This window comes from Alternaria burnsii (genome assembly GCF_013036055.1).
Source record: "Alternaria burnsii strain CBS107.38 chromosome Unknown 752, whole genome shotgun sequence".
Taxonomy (NCBI): domain Eukaryota; kingdom Fungi; phylum Ascomycota; class Dothideomycetes; order Pleosporales; family Pleosporaceae; genus Alternaria; species Alternaria burnsii.
In genome coordinates, this window is record NW_024066114.1 from 61331 (window position 1) to 77637 (window position 16307).

At 50.7% G+C, this 16307-nt stretch overlaps 7 protein-coding genes across 7 annotated transcripts; 3 read left to right on the forward strand and 4 right to left on the reverse strand.

Annotated features, from left to right (window-relative positions):
- Positions 1-142: 142 nt before the first annotated feature.
- On the reverse strand, positions 143-1396 carry GT037_006106 (succinate dehydrogenase subunit sdh; the record flags this gene model as incomplete). The annotated part of the gene is made up of 3 exons (XM_038931153.1): positions 143-732; positions 785-997; positions 1045-1396. The coding sequence occupies 3 exons, from the start codon at positions 1394-1396 to the stop codon at positions 143-145; spliced, it is 1155 nt and encodes a 384-aa protein (XP_038785650.1).
- Positions 1397-2893: 1497 nt separating this feature from the next.
- Positions 2894-3619, reverse strand: GT037_006107 (uncharacterized protein; the record flags this gene model as incomplete). The annotated part of the gene is made up of 1 exon (XM_038931154.1): positions 2894-3619. One exon carries the CDS (start codon positions 3617-3619, stop codon positions 2894-2896), a length of 726 nt encoding a protein of 241 aa, XP_038785651.1.
- A 1149-nt stretch (positions 3620-4768) lies between these two features.
- Positions 4769-6442, forward strand: GT037_006108 (gmc oxidoreductase; the record flags this gene model as incomplete). The annotated part of the gene is made up of 1 exon (XM_038931155.1): positions 4769-6442. One exon carries the CDS (start codon positions 4769-4771, stop codon positions 6440-6442), a length of 1674 nt encoding a protein of 557 aa, XP_038785652.1.
- A 206-nt stretch (positions 6443-6648) lies between these two features.
- GT037_006109 (uncharacterized protein) lies at positions 6649-7734 on the reverse strand (the record flags this gene model as incomplete). The annotated part of the gene is made up of 1 exon (XM_038931156.1): positions 6649-7734. The coding sequence occupies one exon, from the start codon at positions 7732-7734 to the stop codon at positions 6649-6651; it is 1086 nt and encodes a 361-aa protein (XP_038785653.1).
- Positions 7735-8389: 655 nt separating this feature from the next.
- Positions 8390-8950, forward strand: GT037_006110 (uncharacterized protein; the record flags this gene model as incomplete). Its single annotated transcript, XM_038931157.1, has 3 exons — positions 8390-8611; positions 8666-8828; positions 8877-8950. 3 exons carry the CDS (start codon positions 8390-8392, stop codon positions 8948-8950), a joined length of 459 nt encoding a protein of 152 aa, XP_038785654.1.
- A 535-nt stretch (positions 8951-9485) lies between these two features.
- On the forward strand, positions 9486-9736 carry GT037_006111 (uncharacterized protein; the record flags this gene model as incomplete). Its single annotated transcript, XM_038931158.1, has 2 exons — positions 9486-9531; positions 9579-9736. The coding sequence occupies 2 exons, from the start codon at positions 9486-9488 to the stop codon at positions 9734-9736; spliced, it is 204 nt and encodes a 67-aa protein (XP_038785655.1).
- A 1285-nt stretch (positions 9737-11021) lies between these two features.
- On the reverse strand, positions 11022-13125 carry GT037_006112 (multicopper oxidase; the record flags this gene model as incomplete). Its single annotated transcript, XM_038931159.1, has 5 exons — positions 11022-11441; positions 11494-11927; positions 12066-12465; positions 12519-12719; positions 12769-13125. The coding sequence occupies 5 exons, from the start codon at positions 13123-13125 to the stop codon at positions 11022-11024; spliced, it is 1812 nt and encodes a 603-aa protein (XP_038785656.1).
- Positions 13126-16307: the final 3182 nt, after the last annotated feature.

Genomic DNA, 16307 nt, shown 5'->3' on the forward strand with positions numbered 1-16307 from the left:
CGTATTATTGGTTAATCCTTCGGTAGACATCACACGAAAATCATGGCATAGATATTAGAGAATCGCACTTCTTCAGTATGAAGAAGAAGAGTCTAAGTTGAGTGTCTTTGTGTATTCTTGTGATGCTGCACAAAACCTTCCATCATCTTCTTCCTTGAGGACCCGACAGAATACACCCATCAGCACACTCTGGGTCCGTGCTGTTGTAAGCAATTTGTCCAACACTGCCGCCAGGCTCGATGCTAGGATCGCGTGGGCTCTGGAACATACGTCCAGTCTCCGGCGAGAGTAGCGTTTCGATGATATCACCAAAGGGGTTCCGGATGTGAGCAATAGGCTGGCCTTTGGTGACTGGCTCATCGACAGCTACAAGCCTCTCGACGAATCCTCCATATTGTGACCATGTATCATGGAAAGTGGTGATCATGTATGTGTTGCTCAGGTCGGGCTCCACAGTTTCGTTGGTAGGTGTAATCTTGAGGTCGACCATGACGCGGTTCACATAATCGACCACACGGTCGATTAGGCTGTTGTTCCAGACCTTTGCCTGGCCCATCTCCACAGTGAGTGAAGGAATACCGTAATCGACGAAAGTTGTCTCGATGGATCCTGGCTCACCAGGATCAATTTTGAGAGTATCGGGTTGAAGGAGCTTGGCCAGACGCTCCACGTAGGGTAGGCGGAAGTCAGAATAACACCACAGCGAAGTCTCTCCGCCAGAACTGGGGGTATCTGTACTAGAATCAGCTATGTGTTGCTGAGATTGGATGCATGGAAGGCTTACGGAGATCAATGCCAACATCCACATTGGATGTGTTTGCCCAGATCTGGTTCCATATGTTGTAAGCTAGAATTTGAGGGCCACTACCTCCTTCCGTGGCTGCGGTACCAGGAAAGATGCGATTAACGTTCGTAAGCGATCCTGAAGCGCCCGAGGTGAAGTAATTTCGCTGGTTCAGGTATATTCCCATGGGATTCACGGTGGGAATGCCAATGACTACCTCAAAGTCAGCAGCAATCTTCGCAGAGATTTATAGAGCGTACCTGTGCCATTGAGTGTCGCGACTTGGTCTTGAAGCTGTTCGAAGATGCGTTGCACCACGCGAACCGGGTTTAGCTCGTCGCCATGAATGGAAGCTGACAGCGACAGTTTTTTGCCCATTTCCAAACTTTCTGGTGTTCCACGTGCAACCATAATTGGTATGTGGACAGGGTGACCGCCATTGAGCTCACCAGCTCGCATGTAGTATTTCGAGACAGTCTGCGGGGGTACATCAGCGAGGTCAAGGCCGCTGATGACCGGGACACCATTCACGACATCGCCGGTGAAGTTCACAGCAGATACGCTGCCGGTGAGGACCGCGGTAGCGGCGACTATAGTGGGAATGAGCTGCATTGTCGCGTGAGCTGGCTGAGACCTGAAAAGCTGTGTTCACTCACCAGCTCTGCTTTATAGTCCTGACAAGTCGCGATAAGAGTTCAGCCATCCCAATTCCGTAGTCAAGCTAGCTCACGCTCTTTGCGCAAAGAGGAAGGTCAACATGGGTTTTGTCCACACAAGTGACGATGCCCAGGAACGACTGCATGCCAATGCTCGGCGCCTTACCAAGGCCGAACCCAAGTTCATGGATCCCGGTATCATTTATCGTCAGAGTTTGGCCGTTCCCCTGGCGATCAGCATGCCATCAGGGAAAATTCCATAGGTATGACAAGATGGTGTGATGGCCTTCAAAGTAACAAGGCGTCCGTAGACTTCAAGCTGCTGTCGTCGGATGCTAGCTCATGCGAGTCATGCACATCCGATATCGATAAGCGTATCTGTAAATGTTGATACATCATAGCCACATCGAGCTTCCTCAAGCTTGTCATTAATCTTGGCGCGTTGGATTCTTTGCGGCATAGCTGCCGCGGCTATCAAGTTCGCGGCTAAGGCGATTGTCAGCAACCGGCGTTGATTTTCACACCGAATATCTTGGGCAAGGAGATTCGAGCCCTGGCACTATGGCAATGTAGTAATGCGGGGAGTATCAGATTCGAGGCCATCTGCGGCGAGCTCAGCCCCTGGTGTATAACACAGCCCCTGCTGCAGCTTTCGTCATCTAAGTCAACCCGTTTTCTACGTTTCTGTAAAACTCGCTCTCATCACGTTTCTTTCCCATCATCTCACCTCTACTGCAGTTCCTGTCACTCCACGTGTGACCACTACGTGTGTCGCCTTTCTTCCTATGGTTCCTATATAGCCATGTGATCCACAACGATTAGAGCTAAGAAATTCCAGTGCTCAAGCTCCGCGTCTGTTGTGGGCTTTCTGGATTTATTCGAAAGCGGAAGAAAAGTACTAAATGGAAGAGATAGTACGGGTGATGGTTCAACGTTTTGGGCGGGCACATGAAACAAGGTTTGCTGAAGATGAGACGATAGAAGCATAGTACTTGATAATATATACGATTTCTGGCGGGTGCAAGCTGAAAGATTATCAGCTGGAAGCCAACATCGGAATGCGAGAGCATTGTGGAGCAAGCTGTGAGTACTTGTAGGGACGTTGAAAGATATTAGTCCTAAGTGAACTGAGCGAATTGAGCTGTGGTGAGGCGGGTGTAGCATCTGGCAGCCTTGATATCGTTTCGCTACGCACTGGAGTCTCCGAGCAGCACGTAAGTGAAAGCATAGATTCCTTGCTTGCTGGACCACCTGCAGCTTACATAGCCCAGCATACTGTCGTTGGTTTTGTGCTAGCGAAGGTTCAGAAGACTGAGTTCGTTCAAGAACACTATCGACGCTGTAATTGACTGCACGTCTACTCTGCCATTCGTCCATCAACAACCTTGTTCATCTCCACGATCGTCTCTCCTCAAGTTCTAGCGCTGTCCCTAGCCCCCATTCTCTCCAATTCCTATCCCAAGTCGTCTTCAGACTGACGCACAAGAGAATAGATGAGTATACCAATGGCCATGCTCAGTACTACTCCGATCAACATCGAGCCCCAGAACTTGAGCGACCTTAAACGATCTGCATCATGAAGGCTTATCTCTTGGCCGAGTGCACTCAATTCGATGTCAGGATTGCCAAAATTGTTTCCATGAGACACGGTCTCATTGGCGTGAGCAGCGTGTGTCGGGTGTGCAAATGGATTGACCAGTTGCTGTAAGAATGATCGTTTGGATAAAGGGCGGGGCGGGAGCTCAGAAAGGAAGGTTGACGAGACTTGCTCCGGCGACGGGCGCTTGAACTGCGTGTCACTGAGCGCTAGCGGGGTGGAAGAGTCACGAGTAGTCCAGGCTTTACTTGCATCGGTATGGTAGGAGCTGACCAGCTCTGGTCCTGTGACCTCAAGCCGGGGCCCAAGAAGCTGCAGCTTTGTGCTTCCGGACAGGGTCGCGTGGATAGGGCTCGCTGCTGTTTGAGCATCCGTCTTGTTGAAGTTGTCAGGTTTGAACGTGGTCGGTCCACATGTCGTGCTGCTCCCCAGTCTGATCATGTTGGCCGCTGGGGTTACGGTGACCTCTGGTTGAGCCATCATGTCTGGTAGCTGCTCTGTACAGTTTGTGGTTATCCTTTTCTGGATGCCTTGATCCGAGTTGACTTCGATGGGTCTGTTTTCGTGGAGCGTGATACCCATAGCAGCAATATTGGCTATGCGTTCACGACCGTCTGTTTGAGACTCTTGTAGATCTATGGAGAACAGTAGGGAACTAAATCGTAGACGAACTGCTGTTTGTTTTGGTAGTCCACCACGGAAGCAGTTAGAAGGGTAAAGAAGCGCTAGCGTGTGAGACGCCTTCACCTTGGTTTCTTGGTCCTCCATTCACTTGTACCTGAGAGCTCATATAAAGATTAAATAGATCGTTTCCCATATATCCCTCCTAGTTCAAGACGATTTTGAGCCTCCTTCACGGCAAACCATGACCTGACGTTACCAATCTACCAAGTCCATACCTATGTGGTAGGTATGGTAGTTGTTTGCTTGCCGGGGAAGCGAAAGAAAGCGTTTCACCTCGTTTGAAGGTACTTTAACCAACCCCCCGCTGTGCTTCTGACGATTTGTGCGCAACCTGAGTACAGTCAAAGCCAACCAACCGACGTAGGAGGCGCTACGAAGGTGGGTCAGTAGAAAAGTATCTGTGATTGATGTGATCTTAGATCTCTGGTTGAAGATGTGACAACAGTGAAAGCATGTGGAAAGTATTGCTAGTCTAGTTCTGGGGCCTTGTGTATCGTACTGTACTCTGGGACTTGGATGTCTAATTTGAAATGGAAGTCTTGAGTGGGATAAGAGCCGGATACAATCACGTCTTTGACTTGCCACTAGTCCGTTTATACCGTATGGTAGTACAAGGAACCCGGAGACACAATACATGGATGCTCTTTGTATGAAGCTTGTATATCTCGTAGCTGCGCGCGTCGGTGCTTCTCAGGTTGGGCGTACGTTGGTCAACTTCCGATGTCGTCATTTGGACAGTGGTGCTTCTTGCCTTCGAATACCAACGAGGAGAAAACTTCGTGTATATGAGCTGATAGATGTTGATGTTGGTATTACTGATGGACAGAAGGGTTGTATTGCCCAGCCCCTCCAGTGATGCACACTCAGAGGTTATTGTGCCCCACATGATTCTTGCCCCGCACAATGCTTGTGATAGCACCACATCGAGGTTGTAAACACCAAAACTACTTAGAAAGCTATAGGTGGTTGCGTCGTCAGTCTTCACCTTCGAGGCGGTCAAGTCAGTCTATAATCCGCACACCAAAACACCTTCTTTTCCAGATACTCATGAACGATACATTCGATTACATCGTGGTGGGCGGAGGTACTGCTGGCGTGGTGATCGCATCGCGACTCAAGGAATACCTTCCTGGTGCGCGCATCGCGTTACTGGAAGGAGGAGCAAACGCAGTGGACCACTCTATTGTCAATGATGTCACTGACCCATTGGATTGGACGACACACTTTCAGGAAGGTCTGATGGTTGACTACCCAACGACACCGCAAGAGTATCTTGATGATAGAAAGATACCCAACCCGGCTGGACGCCTACTATCCGGGTCGAGCGGCGTCAACGTTGGCATGTGGATGCGTGCATCTACTGCTGACTTGGACGTGCTTGCAGAAAGAGCAGGTAACGAGAGATTCAAGTATGAAAATCTACTCAGATACTATAGGCGTATCGAGACTCATTTTGATACGACTGCGGACACAAGTCGGTACGGGTTCGATGGACCAATCCACACAGTTGGAGGCCGAAAATACCCACTTAGGAGTGTACTCCAAAAGAGTGCCGAGAATCTAGGTCACAAGTACAATCCAACAAAGGGTGATCCAGTTGGTCTAGGAGATATCACCCAGTGCTGGCTTGCCACTTCCGAGACAACAGCGACGCGACAGCACAGTGCTAAAGTATACAATCTCGATGGTGTCAAAGTCTTTTGCGACACCCCAGTAGCTCGTCTTCTTCTTGACGAATTGAAGCGTGCTATAGCGATCGAGTTGATTTCTGGTCGCCGAATGATGGCAAGCAAGGAAATCATCATCTCTTGTGGCGCTCACAAAACACCGCAGCTCCTGATGCTGTCTGGCATCGGCCCTGCGGACCAGCTTATGCAACACGGGATATCTCAGAAGGTAGAATCGCCCGCCGTTGGCGAAAACCTCACGGACCACAACGTTGTCACACAATACTACAAACTGAGAGATCCATCGAAAGGTCTCGCCCGTCCTTTCGACGGTACTATGAAACCTGAATATGGTCAAGGTCTTCCGTTTGATTTCGCCCTTTTTGCGAATCTCCCAGCAGCAGAAATAGAGACACATCTAAGAGAAGACGGTATCAATCCTGATGGCTTGAGCGAGAAGGCCTTGCTACTAAGGCCACATCGGAGCCACTATCTCAGTGTAGCGTGGTACTACCCACTTCTTGCCCACGCCACCGCATTTCCGACAGTTCAAGCAGATGGTGCTCATATTTCTTTATGCGCTTTCCACATGCTTCCTCTGTCACGCGGTACCGTGACGCTTCGATCTGCCAATCCGAGGGACAACCCGGTCTGCAATCCACGTTATCTGTCCACAAAGACAGATCGCTTCATCCTTAGACGGGCTATACGTGAGAACCTTCGCCTTGTGGAAACAGAGCCACTTGCCTCGGAAATTGAGGGCGAAGTGCCACCTGCAGATCAGAGGTTCCCAGCGCTGACAGCTGCGAGCAGCGACGAGGAGATTGATGCAAGAATCAGAGCTTTTGCAGTAACCATAGCTCATCCGATGGGAACTTGCGCTCTAGGAACAGTGCTGGATGATAAGTTCAGGGTCAAGGGAATGAAGGGGCTAAGGGTTTGCGATGCTAGTGTGTTTCCGGAGCCGATTGCTGCGATGCCGAGCTGCACGATATACGCGTTGGCGGAGCTGTGTGCTGACCTCATTGCGAAGGAGATAGAAGACTTATCATGATTCTCTCCAAACTCTTCGTCTCATATAATTGGCCTCGAGAAGGATGGAAAAGATGCCATTGGGGAAAACGCGTACGGGCAAAGAACTGCGACTGGAAAAGATCAATACACATTAATTTCATTGATCACGATTAATAAAAGGAACCCACGATGGCACATTGCATTCCATCGTATCCATAACTACCTGCAGCGGTGTCAACCACGGATCTATTCGATATCCACCTTGCGGATCTCCACGAAACCAGAGTCTAGCTTCGGTACCTCAACCCTCAAGACACCGTCCTCAAGCTTCGCTGTGATACTATCGGTATCGACGTTTGCTGGGTTCGCCCTCGTCCCAAGACGAATTTTTCTCTCGAAGGCTCCAACCTTGCGCTCATTCATAGCAAGTGCCTTCAACAACTCCTCGTCACCAGGGCGGTATATGACACCGGCAATGCTTAGCTCACTCTTCTCTGCATCCCAATTCACGCCAACATCTTCCTTTTTGGCACCAGGAAGCGAGACGTGAACAACATAGGCGGACTCAGTGTCGAAAATGTCGGCGTCAGGTGTATGGTCCTCGGACTCATTGGCTTTGGTAGTGTTGGTAGCGTTGGAAGGGTGGGTGTCGGTGAATTGGTTAAACAACTGTGCGGCAAATGCAGAGGGGTCGAAGGAGTTCCAAGGATTATCAGCAGCCCCAGAGGGTGCGCCAACCATGCACTGCCTGCCTGGAAAAGGCACTCCGCGTGACCAGGGACCCCAGCCTCCGCGATGGCCGCCGTGATGCGGTCCGTGGCGAGGTGAGCTGCCATAGGGATGGTGAGCATGATGAGGTCCAGAACCAGCTGGGCCACCAGGACCGCAGCGTCCTCGACGTCCTCCACCGCAGCGACCTTGAGAACGGCCACGGTGGTGAGCTTCATGGACTGACCCAGAGGTACTTGAAGGACCTTGGCCATTATCATTCTCGGTGTTTATCCTAGCATCCTTCTCGGCTTCCGGCTGGTCTGTACCGTCGTGATTTTGGGCACCGGTGGCTCCCTCGTGATGGTGCTCATGTTGTCCATGAGGAGGTCCCCCTCGATGAGGCATACCCCAGGCGCCACCGAAAAAAGGACCACTCGATCTGAACGGAGCAAAAGGATCTTGGGGGCCTTGAGGGGGTGCCTCGTGGTCGTTGTTGGTCTCGTCGTGACGGTGGTGGGTATGCATAGGGTGTTGCGGGCCTCGTTGAGAGTCTTGCTGCTCGAGGCTAGCGATAAAGTCCCAGAAGGGAGCGGAATTGTTCATGTATGTAACGGACGGCATTGTAATAGGCCAAGTTGTGTGGTGGTGATGGAGGGATGTAATGTTTCAATGCAAGAAGCTACCTTTTCGGGCGTCTTATACAAAGCAAACGACTCCAGGCATCAAGTCGCACGTGCAAGCGTACGTATGTGCAACCCTCGTTAGCTTACTCGCCACGCAGCCTTGTTGGTGACCAAGCGAGCGATTTGCGGCCAGAGACCAATGGCTCGCCATTGTGTGACTCTTGGAGAAGTTGGTAGAAGCTAGCAGAAGAGAGCGTGGACGACAGGCTTCCAGGGCGCGCCTCTAGAGCATCGACTGGGCGGGTGGTGAGCAGGCAAACGGGTGTTGCGCGTCCAGATGGTCGGGCAGATCGGGGCGTGTGTTCCTCCGTTGTGGCGGTGGCTGTGGCGGCGCGAAGAGGATTGGCTGCAGACATATCCTGAAGGGTGTGCCTTCATCTCTCCACATGGGCCAGGAAGACCAATGGGAGTGTTGCCTGCCTACATGTTGGGGGATGGTAGAGGAGGGGTAGCTGCAGCTGCGAGTGTTGCAGCTTCGCCATGACGTTACTAGTCTGCAACAAAAGTGTGTGCCCCACCAAACTTCTCTTCCGCCCCGACCACATTCACCACCAATTTCCATTCAATCTCTCAATCGTACCACTCGAGTCAACATGTCCGGAAGCATCCCCACGTCCACGTCGGTCAGCGAGTCAGCTGTCATCGACGCGTCTTTCAGCGATGTCTGGCACCTGATCAAGCTCCAGGACTTCAGCAAGTTCTGGTCCAAGCTCGACAAGAGCGAATTCGTCAAGGGAACCTCCGACGAGACGGACATCGTCAAGTGGACCTTCAAGGACGGCGCCGAGCTCGAGGTCAAGCAAGAGGAGCACTCTGTACGCGGCGCAGGCGCATGAGCAAACCCTGCAGATACTGACTGGGATGCATAGTCAATCGACCACTTCATCACATACTCCGTCATTACCTCCAAGCCTGAGCTCTCTTACTCTTCCGTCGTCTCAACTATCCGCGTATACCCCGTCACTTCCGGCACCCACGAGAACAAGACGTTCATCACATGGTCTGGCAACTTCAGCAGCGATGCCGATGCTAGTACGTGAACAAAACACTCCTGCCATGCAACACATCTAACACAAGTAGGCGTGATCCAGGATGCCAAGTTCAAGCGCCGCGAAGCCCTTGCCGACCTCGCCAAAGTTGTCTCCAAGAAATAGGTTTCGGGCAATGGAGGCCTGACTTTCTCAGAGGTTGAGAAATTCATGCAGTAAAAGACATGTTATGGTGGCTCGCATTGCGCGATTGATTCGCAATGACGATGATGATGATGATCTGAGAATCATGCAGGCAATGGACCCGAGTTCTGTAGCTCAGCATAGCAATACCGAGCAAGATACAACGTTCAAGAATCCTCCCAGCTCTCTCCAGAAATCTATTACCTTTTCCATGACGGTTCAAAGACCCCCGTATCGGTTGTGTTCAAAACCCCTCATTCATAGGGCTTCGCATGACCAAGGGAGTGCTCAGCCACTCTGCCTGCATCCAAGCGAATCCTTCGACTCGCGGATCGCCTATTTATGGCAACGCTCTGAATTGGCATGACTACTAAAGCATCTTTCATCAACACCCTGATAGCTACGTGTTGACACCATAACCACAAAAACCTTTTTCCGACATATACTTTGCCTTGGAAAGAATCTGCGCTGCACTACCTGCGGTCGCCGAACAGTTGTTTGTCGCGGATACATAACCATGGATGGCACAGGGATTGGAGCTAAATCGTTCAGCAAAGCAGAATGTATAGTCATGCGTAACTCTTACAATTCATTGCACGCTAATTTGTAGCAGTGGAGAAACAATTAAAGCTTGAAGAGCAGAGGAAAGCCCATGGGAAGACTGACCGAATCAAACATGAGGAAGAGCTGAAGGAGGGTGAGGACAGAAGAAAGAAGGGAAGGGTAAACCGGTGGATCAATTATGCGTTGTCGAGTCTTGCCAGCTAAAGGTCGACATCGTGAGACCACTATCAAACATTTGCTCGTAAGAGGGAGGTGTGTTCGAACCTAAAAAACTCTCCTGGTCAGATTCAGGTGTGATCTTCATGCTATCGAATCACACGCATATTGTATATAGCGTTCGAGTCTAAGGATTGAACTACTAGGAAGGACAGGTAGAATAGGTAGAGCGCAGCATGTACTTCTGTGCCACACAAATATCACAAAGCGACTCGTTATCTATCAACAACATTAAGAGTACACGAGGCTCAGTTGAAAGCTAATATACAAGAACAAGTTGCTCCATTAGCGTTGGTCGATCGTAGCTGTCGTATCATGGGGCGACATACCTTTGGTGCCGTTGCATGGGCAGCTCAACCTCGAAGTCAGTGGACTTTTCCCATGATCGATAGAAAGATTAGATACAGCTCGACTTGCAGAAGCTTTGTCCCTCGAAGACTTCCAGCCATCAACACTAAAACACAGTCCCTACCACAAGACGCAAGGGGAAAGAGATGACATCACAAGATCTAGCCTCGTGTGCCATAGACGCAGGATACAATAGCTCTGACCCAATCGAAAAACGAAAGATTCGGGAAAAGAAGGGTTAAGCGTAACCCTCCTCCAGCCTTCCTTCCGAGGAGGTTGATCAAAACAACTCCAGCCCCAGCCTCATAAAGTAATAAAGACTAGCAATGCCGCCGAGTGCCGCTATCGCACTTGGCCCCCCTTTTTCCTCTTTCTTTTCCCACCGACGAGATGCCAGCATGCGACTAATCTAACTAGTTCTGCGCGTTTTGATTACCTACCATTCTACCGTGGGTTGCATTCTGCATGATGCGCTGGGGGCCGAGGCTGTACCAAGGAAAAGCAACGGGTAGCGGAGAGAACGTCGACATCATCCGCACCGTTGCTCCGAGAAACCGAACGTCGATTGACAGATGCTGATCGCCAAAAGAGGTTGGGAATTGCGATCAGGGTCAACTGGTGATGCCCGGGTACGGAACCGCTTTCTCGCTGCAGGGTTACGTTGTGGAATCAAGTTCATGGCTGTTTCCAAGTGTGAGTGTATATCGTTGGGGATATAATTGCATCTCATATATTGTTCATTTGATAATTATCGTTATTACCACGGGTTAAATGATCACTGCTAAGCACAGCGTATAGATGGAACCGTGTTATGACGCCATCTTGCCCACGCATTCATGGCAAACAGCCATGAAAAAAAAAGAAGAAGAAGAAGAAGAAGTGATATAGCTGAATAGAGGAAGAGACTGATCAATTCCCAGGCTGCCTATAACCCAGAGTCTCCAGGGAAGAGTATGCCATTGGGATGAAATATTCTGTGGTACGTTTGCCAGTTCTTGCACGTCCTCTTCATTTCGGCAAATCCATCCTTGGCCTTAATCTCAGACGAGCGCTCAAGAAATTGTACACCAAGACCGGCCGCCACGTGGAAGGGGATATGGCAGTGCATCAGCCATGCTCCTGGGTTGTCAGACTCGAAGGCAAGGACGAGGTAACCTCTGGCAGGGAGATTGGCTGTGTCTCGACGAATGGGATTATTGGTCTTGAGCCGGGAAATGTCACCATTCCAGACAGCATTCTCTTGCTGGTCCAAAACGTAGAAGTCGTGGCCGTGAAGATGGATGGGATGGGGTAGTGGTGGAGCAGTGTTGTTGGTGGTGTCTTGTTGAATGACCCAGTATTGCCACTAAAGGTACTGTCAGCTGCGAAAACTTCTGGTTTCAATGCTGTAGACTCACCTTGTGGTTCTCATCGATTTCAAACACGTGCCGATTATTTCCGTACGTGACGTTACGATCCAACACATCTTGTAATGTGGGTCGATCGAGGTCGATCGCCATCGGATTACCATTTACGAGCCACTGTACCAATCCCTGGCTCTGTGTTACATCGCTAGTGTAGTTGTCGTTGAACCCGAAAGTCAATGATTCGGGCATCTCTTGGGGGACAGTCGTCTTGGCATACGGGACGATGTTTTGCTCGTCATAACAACCCACTGGTAAAACTCTAGCAGTCGAGTTGGGCTCCCCAGCTGGTCCGCCAGCATACCGGAAAATACTCTTGATATTCGCCGCATTTGCGTTGGGTCCGTCGCATCTACCACCAGTACCTACACGCCACCAGTAGTTGCCAATAGGCTCGGTTGCGTTGATGATGATCTCATAACGTTGACCTAGTGATCATGTTAGTGAAACGTTCTTCAACAATAGTTATCGTGGCTGCGCTCTCGTGGGTGGGGGCGCGTCGCACAGGCGCATGTTGTGAGAACCGCAACGGGCGGGTGGAGAGAAAACGACCCGGCTCAACTTACCGACTGAGAGGATGAGGTTGTCAGTCCAAAAAGGCTCAATTGGTGTGAAATCGGCGGAGATGACCTGGAAAGAGTGGCCATCGAGGCCGACATGCAGGTAGTTGTTGATACCGGTGTTGACGAGTCGCAACAGATGCGTTTTCCCGGGAGTAAGGATCGTCTCTGCATATTTTCCTCCTGCGGCAGACGTCATCGTGCCGTTGATGAGAACGTTGTCTGCAACTGGAGGGCCGTTGGCATGAACAGCAGCGGCATTCACTGTGAATGTGGTCGCGTGAAACCAGTCTGTCATCGGCAGCACACCAAGATCAATGTCATAGTTCGCTGTTGCTGGTCCCCGTATAATCATGGGACCCACGAGACCATCGCCGTACTGTACGGAATAGTGCGAGTGATACCACTGTGGCTGTCAGATATGTTCCGATCATAGATTACGCCACTGGACAAACTCACCGTGGTGCCGTACTGTGTCGCCTTGAACTTGTAGACCTTGGAGTCACCGGGTGCAATTGGACATTCAGTGATACCATTGACTCCATCTTGCTCATTTGACCCGAGTTGTCTTAGACCGTGCCAATGCAGACCAGTGCCGTTAGTTTGGAGGTCGTTGGTCACGGTTATCTCGAGATCATCGCCCCAGTCTGCCAGGATGGTCTATAACATGTTAGTAGGGGAGCGAACATGTTGTGATCGATGCGCTTACAGGTCCAGGTGTTTGGCCGTTGATCAAGAAGATTGGTCTCTCAAAACCGTCCGGGGCTCCTGTGCCATTCGTGATAGTCAGATGATACTTGACTGTCTTTCCAGTATTTGGCCAGTGAAGATCCATGTCCGTGTCGATGTCGAAGTCGCCGTTCCAGCATCCTCGTGATGTCGGTCCATGGTTACAGTTCGTTTTGTACCCGTCTCGTTTTTGGTGGCCACTCCATAGACCGGTTTCTTTCCACGGAACCTCAGGAACTCTGGGTGTGAGGTGCTCCACAGAAGGCACAGTCAATGAAGCGACGAATGGCAGGAGAAGCCCCAAGGCGGTGGCTACTTTGAACATTGAGGCAACCATTATGGATTAAGCAGGGAGGAACGAAAGAACTTAAATGTAAACGACAGCTGCCAAAGCCTGAATGCACAGGGTCAAAAGGTGCAAGCAGGCTCAGATTAACTAACGTAAAACGGAAAGCGAAAGGCTGGCTGGTCGGATACACAAAGGATGGTACGAGTGATTATATCTTCAGCATGGCAACTTTGCCCTGCTGCTCTAGTGGGCCGAGGGATAGCCCCGAAAGGCTACCAACGCCAGCAGTGGAGAGTTCCCACCACTAGCTAGTGGTATGATCATTCCATGTAGAGAGTGTCGCCGCGAGAGTATCCAAGATCGTCCTGAGTACGGCCTACGGCACATAAACGGTAAGGATGCTGGCTTAGTATGGGCGCCTTGCCCAGAGCTGTGAGCGTAAGATACGGCTGCATATCAGCCCTGAGGGCATGAACGGAGATTTCTAAGTGGTTACTTTAGTCGCAAATGTCGGCATCGCTCGTGTTGCGAGACAGAATGCAGCTAGACCTACCCAGCCTCGGCGGAAGACATTGACTGAAGAGGGCGAGCTAGGCACTCGGCAGAGATGCAGCAAGTGCTGAGTCGTACAAGGAGGCTGTAGCTTCAGCAGGCCGTGATGCTGCATCAAGCGGTGATGTGCCTTGGGTCGCGCAGAAAGTGGGGCATGTGAGGCATAGCTTGACATGTAGATACATGGAGGAGATGCCGCTACGGGTAGTCTGCAGAGCCGTCGCCTAGGCTGACCGTGGAGTCGAGAGCCGCCTCCGGGGCTTGTAAAGCTTGATAGTGGTCAAGCGAGACGAAGAAGGATCACAGAAGCGCAAGCGAGTCAACATCTGGAGACGATCTGTGCTATTTCCTACAAGCGCTAGATCCGCTAGGGTTAGCGTATCATGCTGTGTCGGACATTTGTGAGGGGGGCCGGACCTCCTCGTCCGACCACAGCATCACTACATCACGATATTGACCACTTAGAGCGCGTCCTGAGGAAAGGATGTGTGGATTACACTTGAATTTGCGCTGTGGCTCGGCTATAATCGCCACTTCTCGAGCGTGCCGTGCCGCTTTCATGACGTTCAGGACCAAAGTCAGACTATTGATATGCACCAGAGCTGCATTGGCCGTCTTGGGCAGCCACAGGCGCTGCGATAGTATCGGCGAAACCTTCAGATCTCGAATGATATCTCAATGCTCCAGTGTTGCCACCTTGAGGACACGGCTGAAGCGGATACATCTTCTCATACTTGCTTCTAGGCGAACAGGGCAATGCCGGATCAACGTTGTGGCTATTTATCCTCCGTACTTGCAATAGTTTTGAACAGTCAAAGTATTCCCGCTAGCAGCTGAAAACAAGTGAATTAGATGTACGCTAGGCTGCTACCCACAGTCTCTCCCACGTCATCCTTGCAAGAAGCGCCCACTGGCCATCATCTGCATGCTTATCGCTACCAACACATAGGTTTGACAGGAAGCGAACTTCCAACGGCCTTGTGTCAGATTTGGTGCAGTCTCGTCCATATCGGTAGTCGAAATACTGACAGCGAAGAACGCCACAATATTGAAGGAGCAATGCGCGTCTGCTTACCTGCATCTTGCACGGGATCCTTCGCACAGCTCAGAACATTTTGTCCCATTATTCTCAGGTGAGAAGTCAGCCTTATGGCCTTGTTCACCGTAGTATCAGCCATAGCATATTAAGTGCTTATTCATGCGTATTGGTCTCTGGGCGCGCTTCTTGGATGCGTCTACTTCATTTTATCGCGCTGTCACGATTCAGGTCCTCGGTTTCAAGTCAAATTGTACGGATGTACGGATCGTGAACGGCGAATAATTGCTTTCTACACCTCGCGTGCGAACCAGTCGTTCGGCGTCGCCTAGGTCAATGCGGTACATGCAGTGCTTCATCCGCGCGGAAGAAGAAAACTTTGGTGTGGTACAGCTCAACCATACCTCTTTCGCCAGAAAATTTTGACAGATGCTCGCTCGCTCGCGCGCAGTTGTGCACTGCATTACCGTGGCAAGTTCCGGTTGCGGTGTACAACAGAAGGTACTGTCGGTACTTTGATCCCCACTCTCAGTGAGGCCGGATAATCAGGGCCCAGGTTTGCAAAGAACCACTCAATCTGGTCGGGTATCTCGATCCCTACGATCATGAACAGGGATTTAATCTTCCGACATGCATGTATTTTAAAAGCTGTATGACGTCCTTCATTTACCACCCGCAGCACAAGGCGATATGAATCGCGCGGAGCAATCATGACCCTGATATTAAATTATCGTCATAGTCGGTCCTATACCGAGCTGTCTTGCAAGGTCTGGCAAGTAGCTTGGTTGCTCTCTATGTCTCGAGGCCTATGAGTGAATAGCGACAGTCCTAACACTGTCCAACTACACCTGCACCCTTCAAGAAACTAAGCAGTCGTCTTTGAGATGATGGCAAGTCTGCTCCTGCATCTCAGTCTTTCTTTGACAAGCTTTGTGGCAACGAAGTAGCTCTGCTATATAGATCAACAACAGGGTATATGAACAAGTGCATGCATCTACATGGATTCTGAACGTACAAACGCCTCAGCATATATATGCGCGACACAGTGTGGCATGTGCCGTCTAACAGTCCCATGCACGCTTCCGGTATAGCCTGTAATCTCAAACAGCTTCGTAAAGCAGCAATATGTAATGTTGCGTGGCTGTATAGCACAAGAATTTCATAGCCACGTGGACTTTTGCACGTCGTGTCACTGCTATCACCCTGACAACATGTCACAAATGTTACTCAGACAGGTGTTAGACGCCGTTAGAAACGAGGTTCCACCGGCGAGGTACCACTACAGAATGCCCGACGCCATGCAGCTGTCAGGTACGACTTGCAACGTCCAAGATGTGCCCTTGCGTCATAGCCTCCACATCTTCCGCTGATCTGGCATGCGTGGCGTGCGTGAAGGCAGATCTTATGCATCTGCAGAAGGACGCCTTCCGTGAACGCCTTACTTCAACAAACTACGATTGAGATAAGTGGCCGCAGTTCCCTGGGCAACACAGGAGTGCCGTCATGTGCGGCAGTCGCCGGTCGTGCATGGCGCCGACATATGGCTTCAACAGATGCATGCAAGGTTGATCATTCGAATAATGTCCTGTTGAGAAATTTGTATGCGGATACCCGGGAAAGAGCGGCTGGTGGAGGCCGGTGA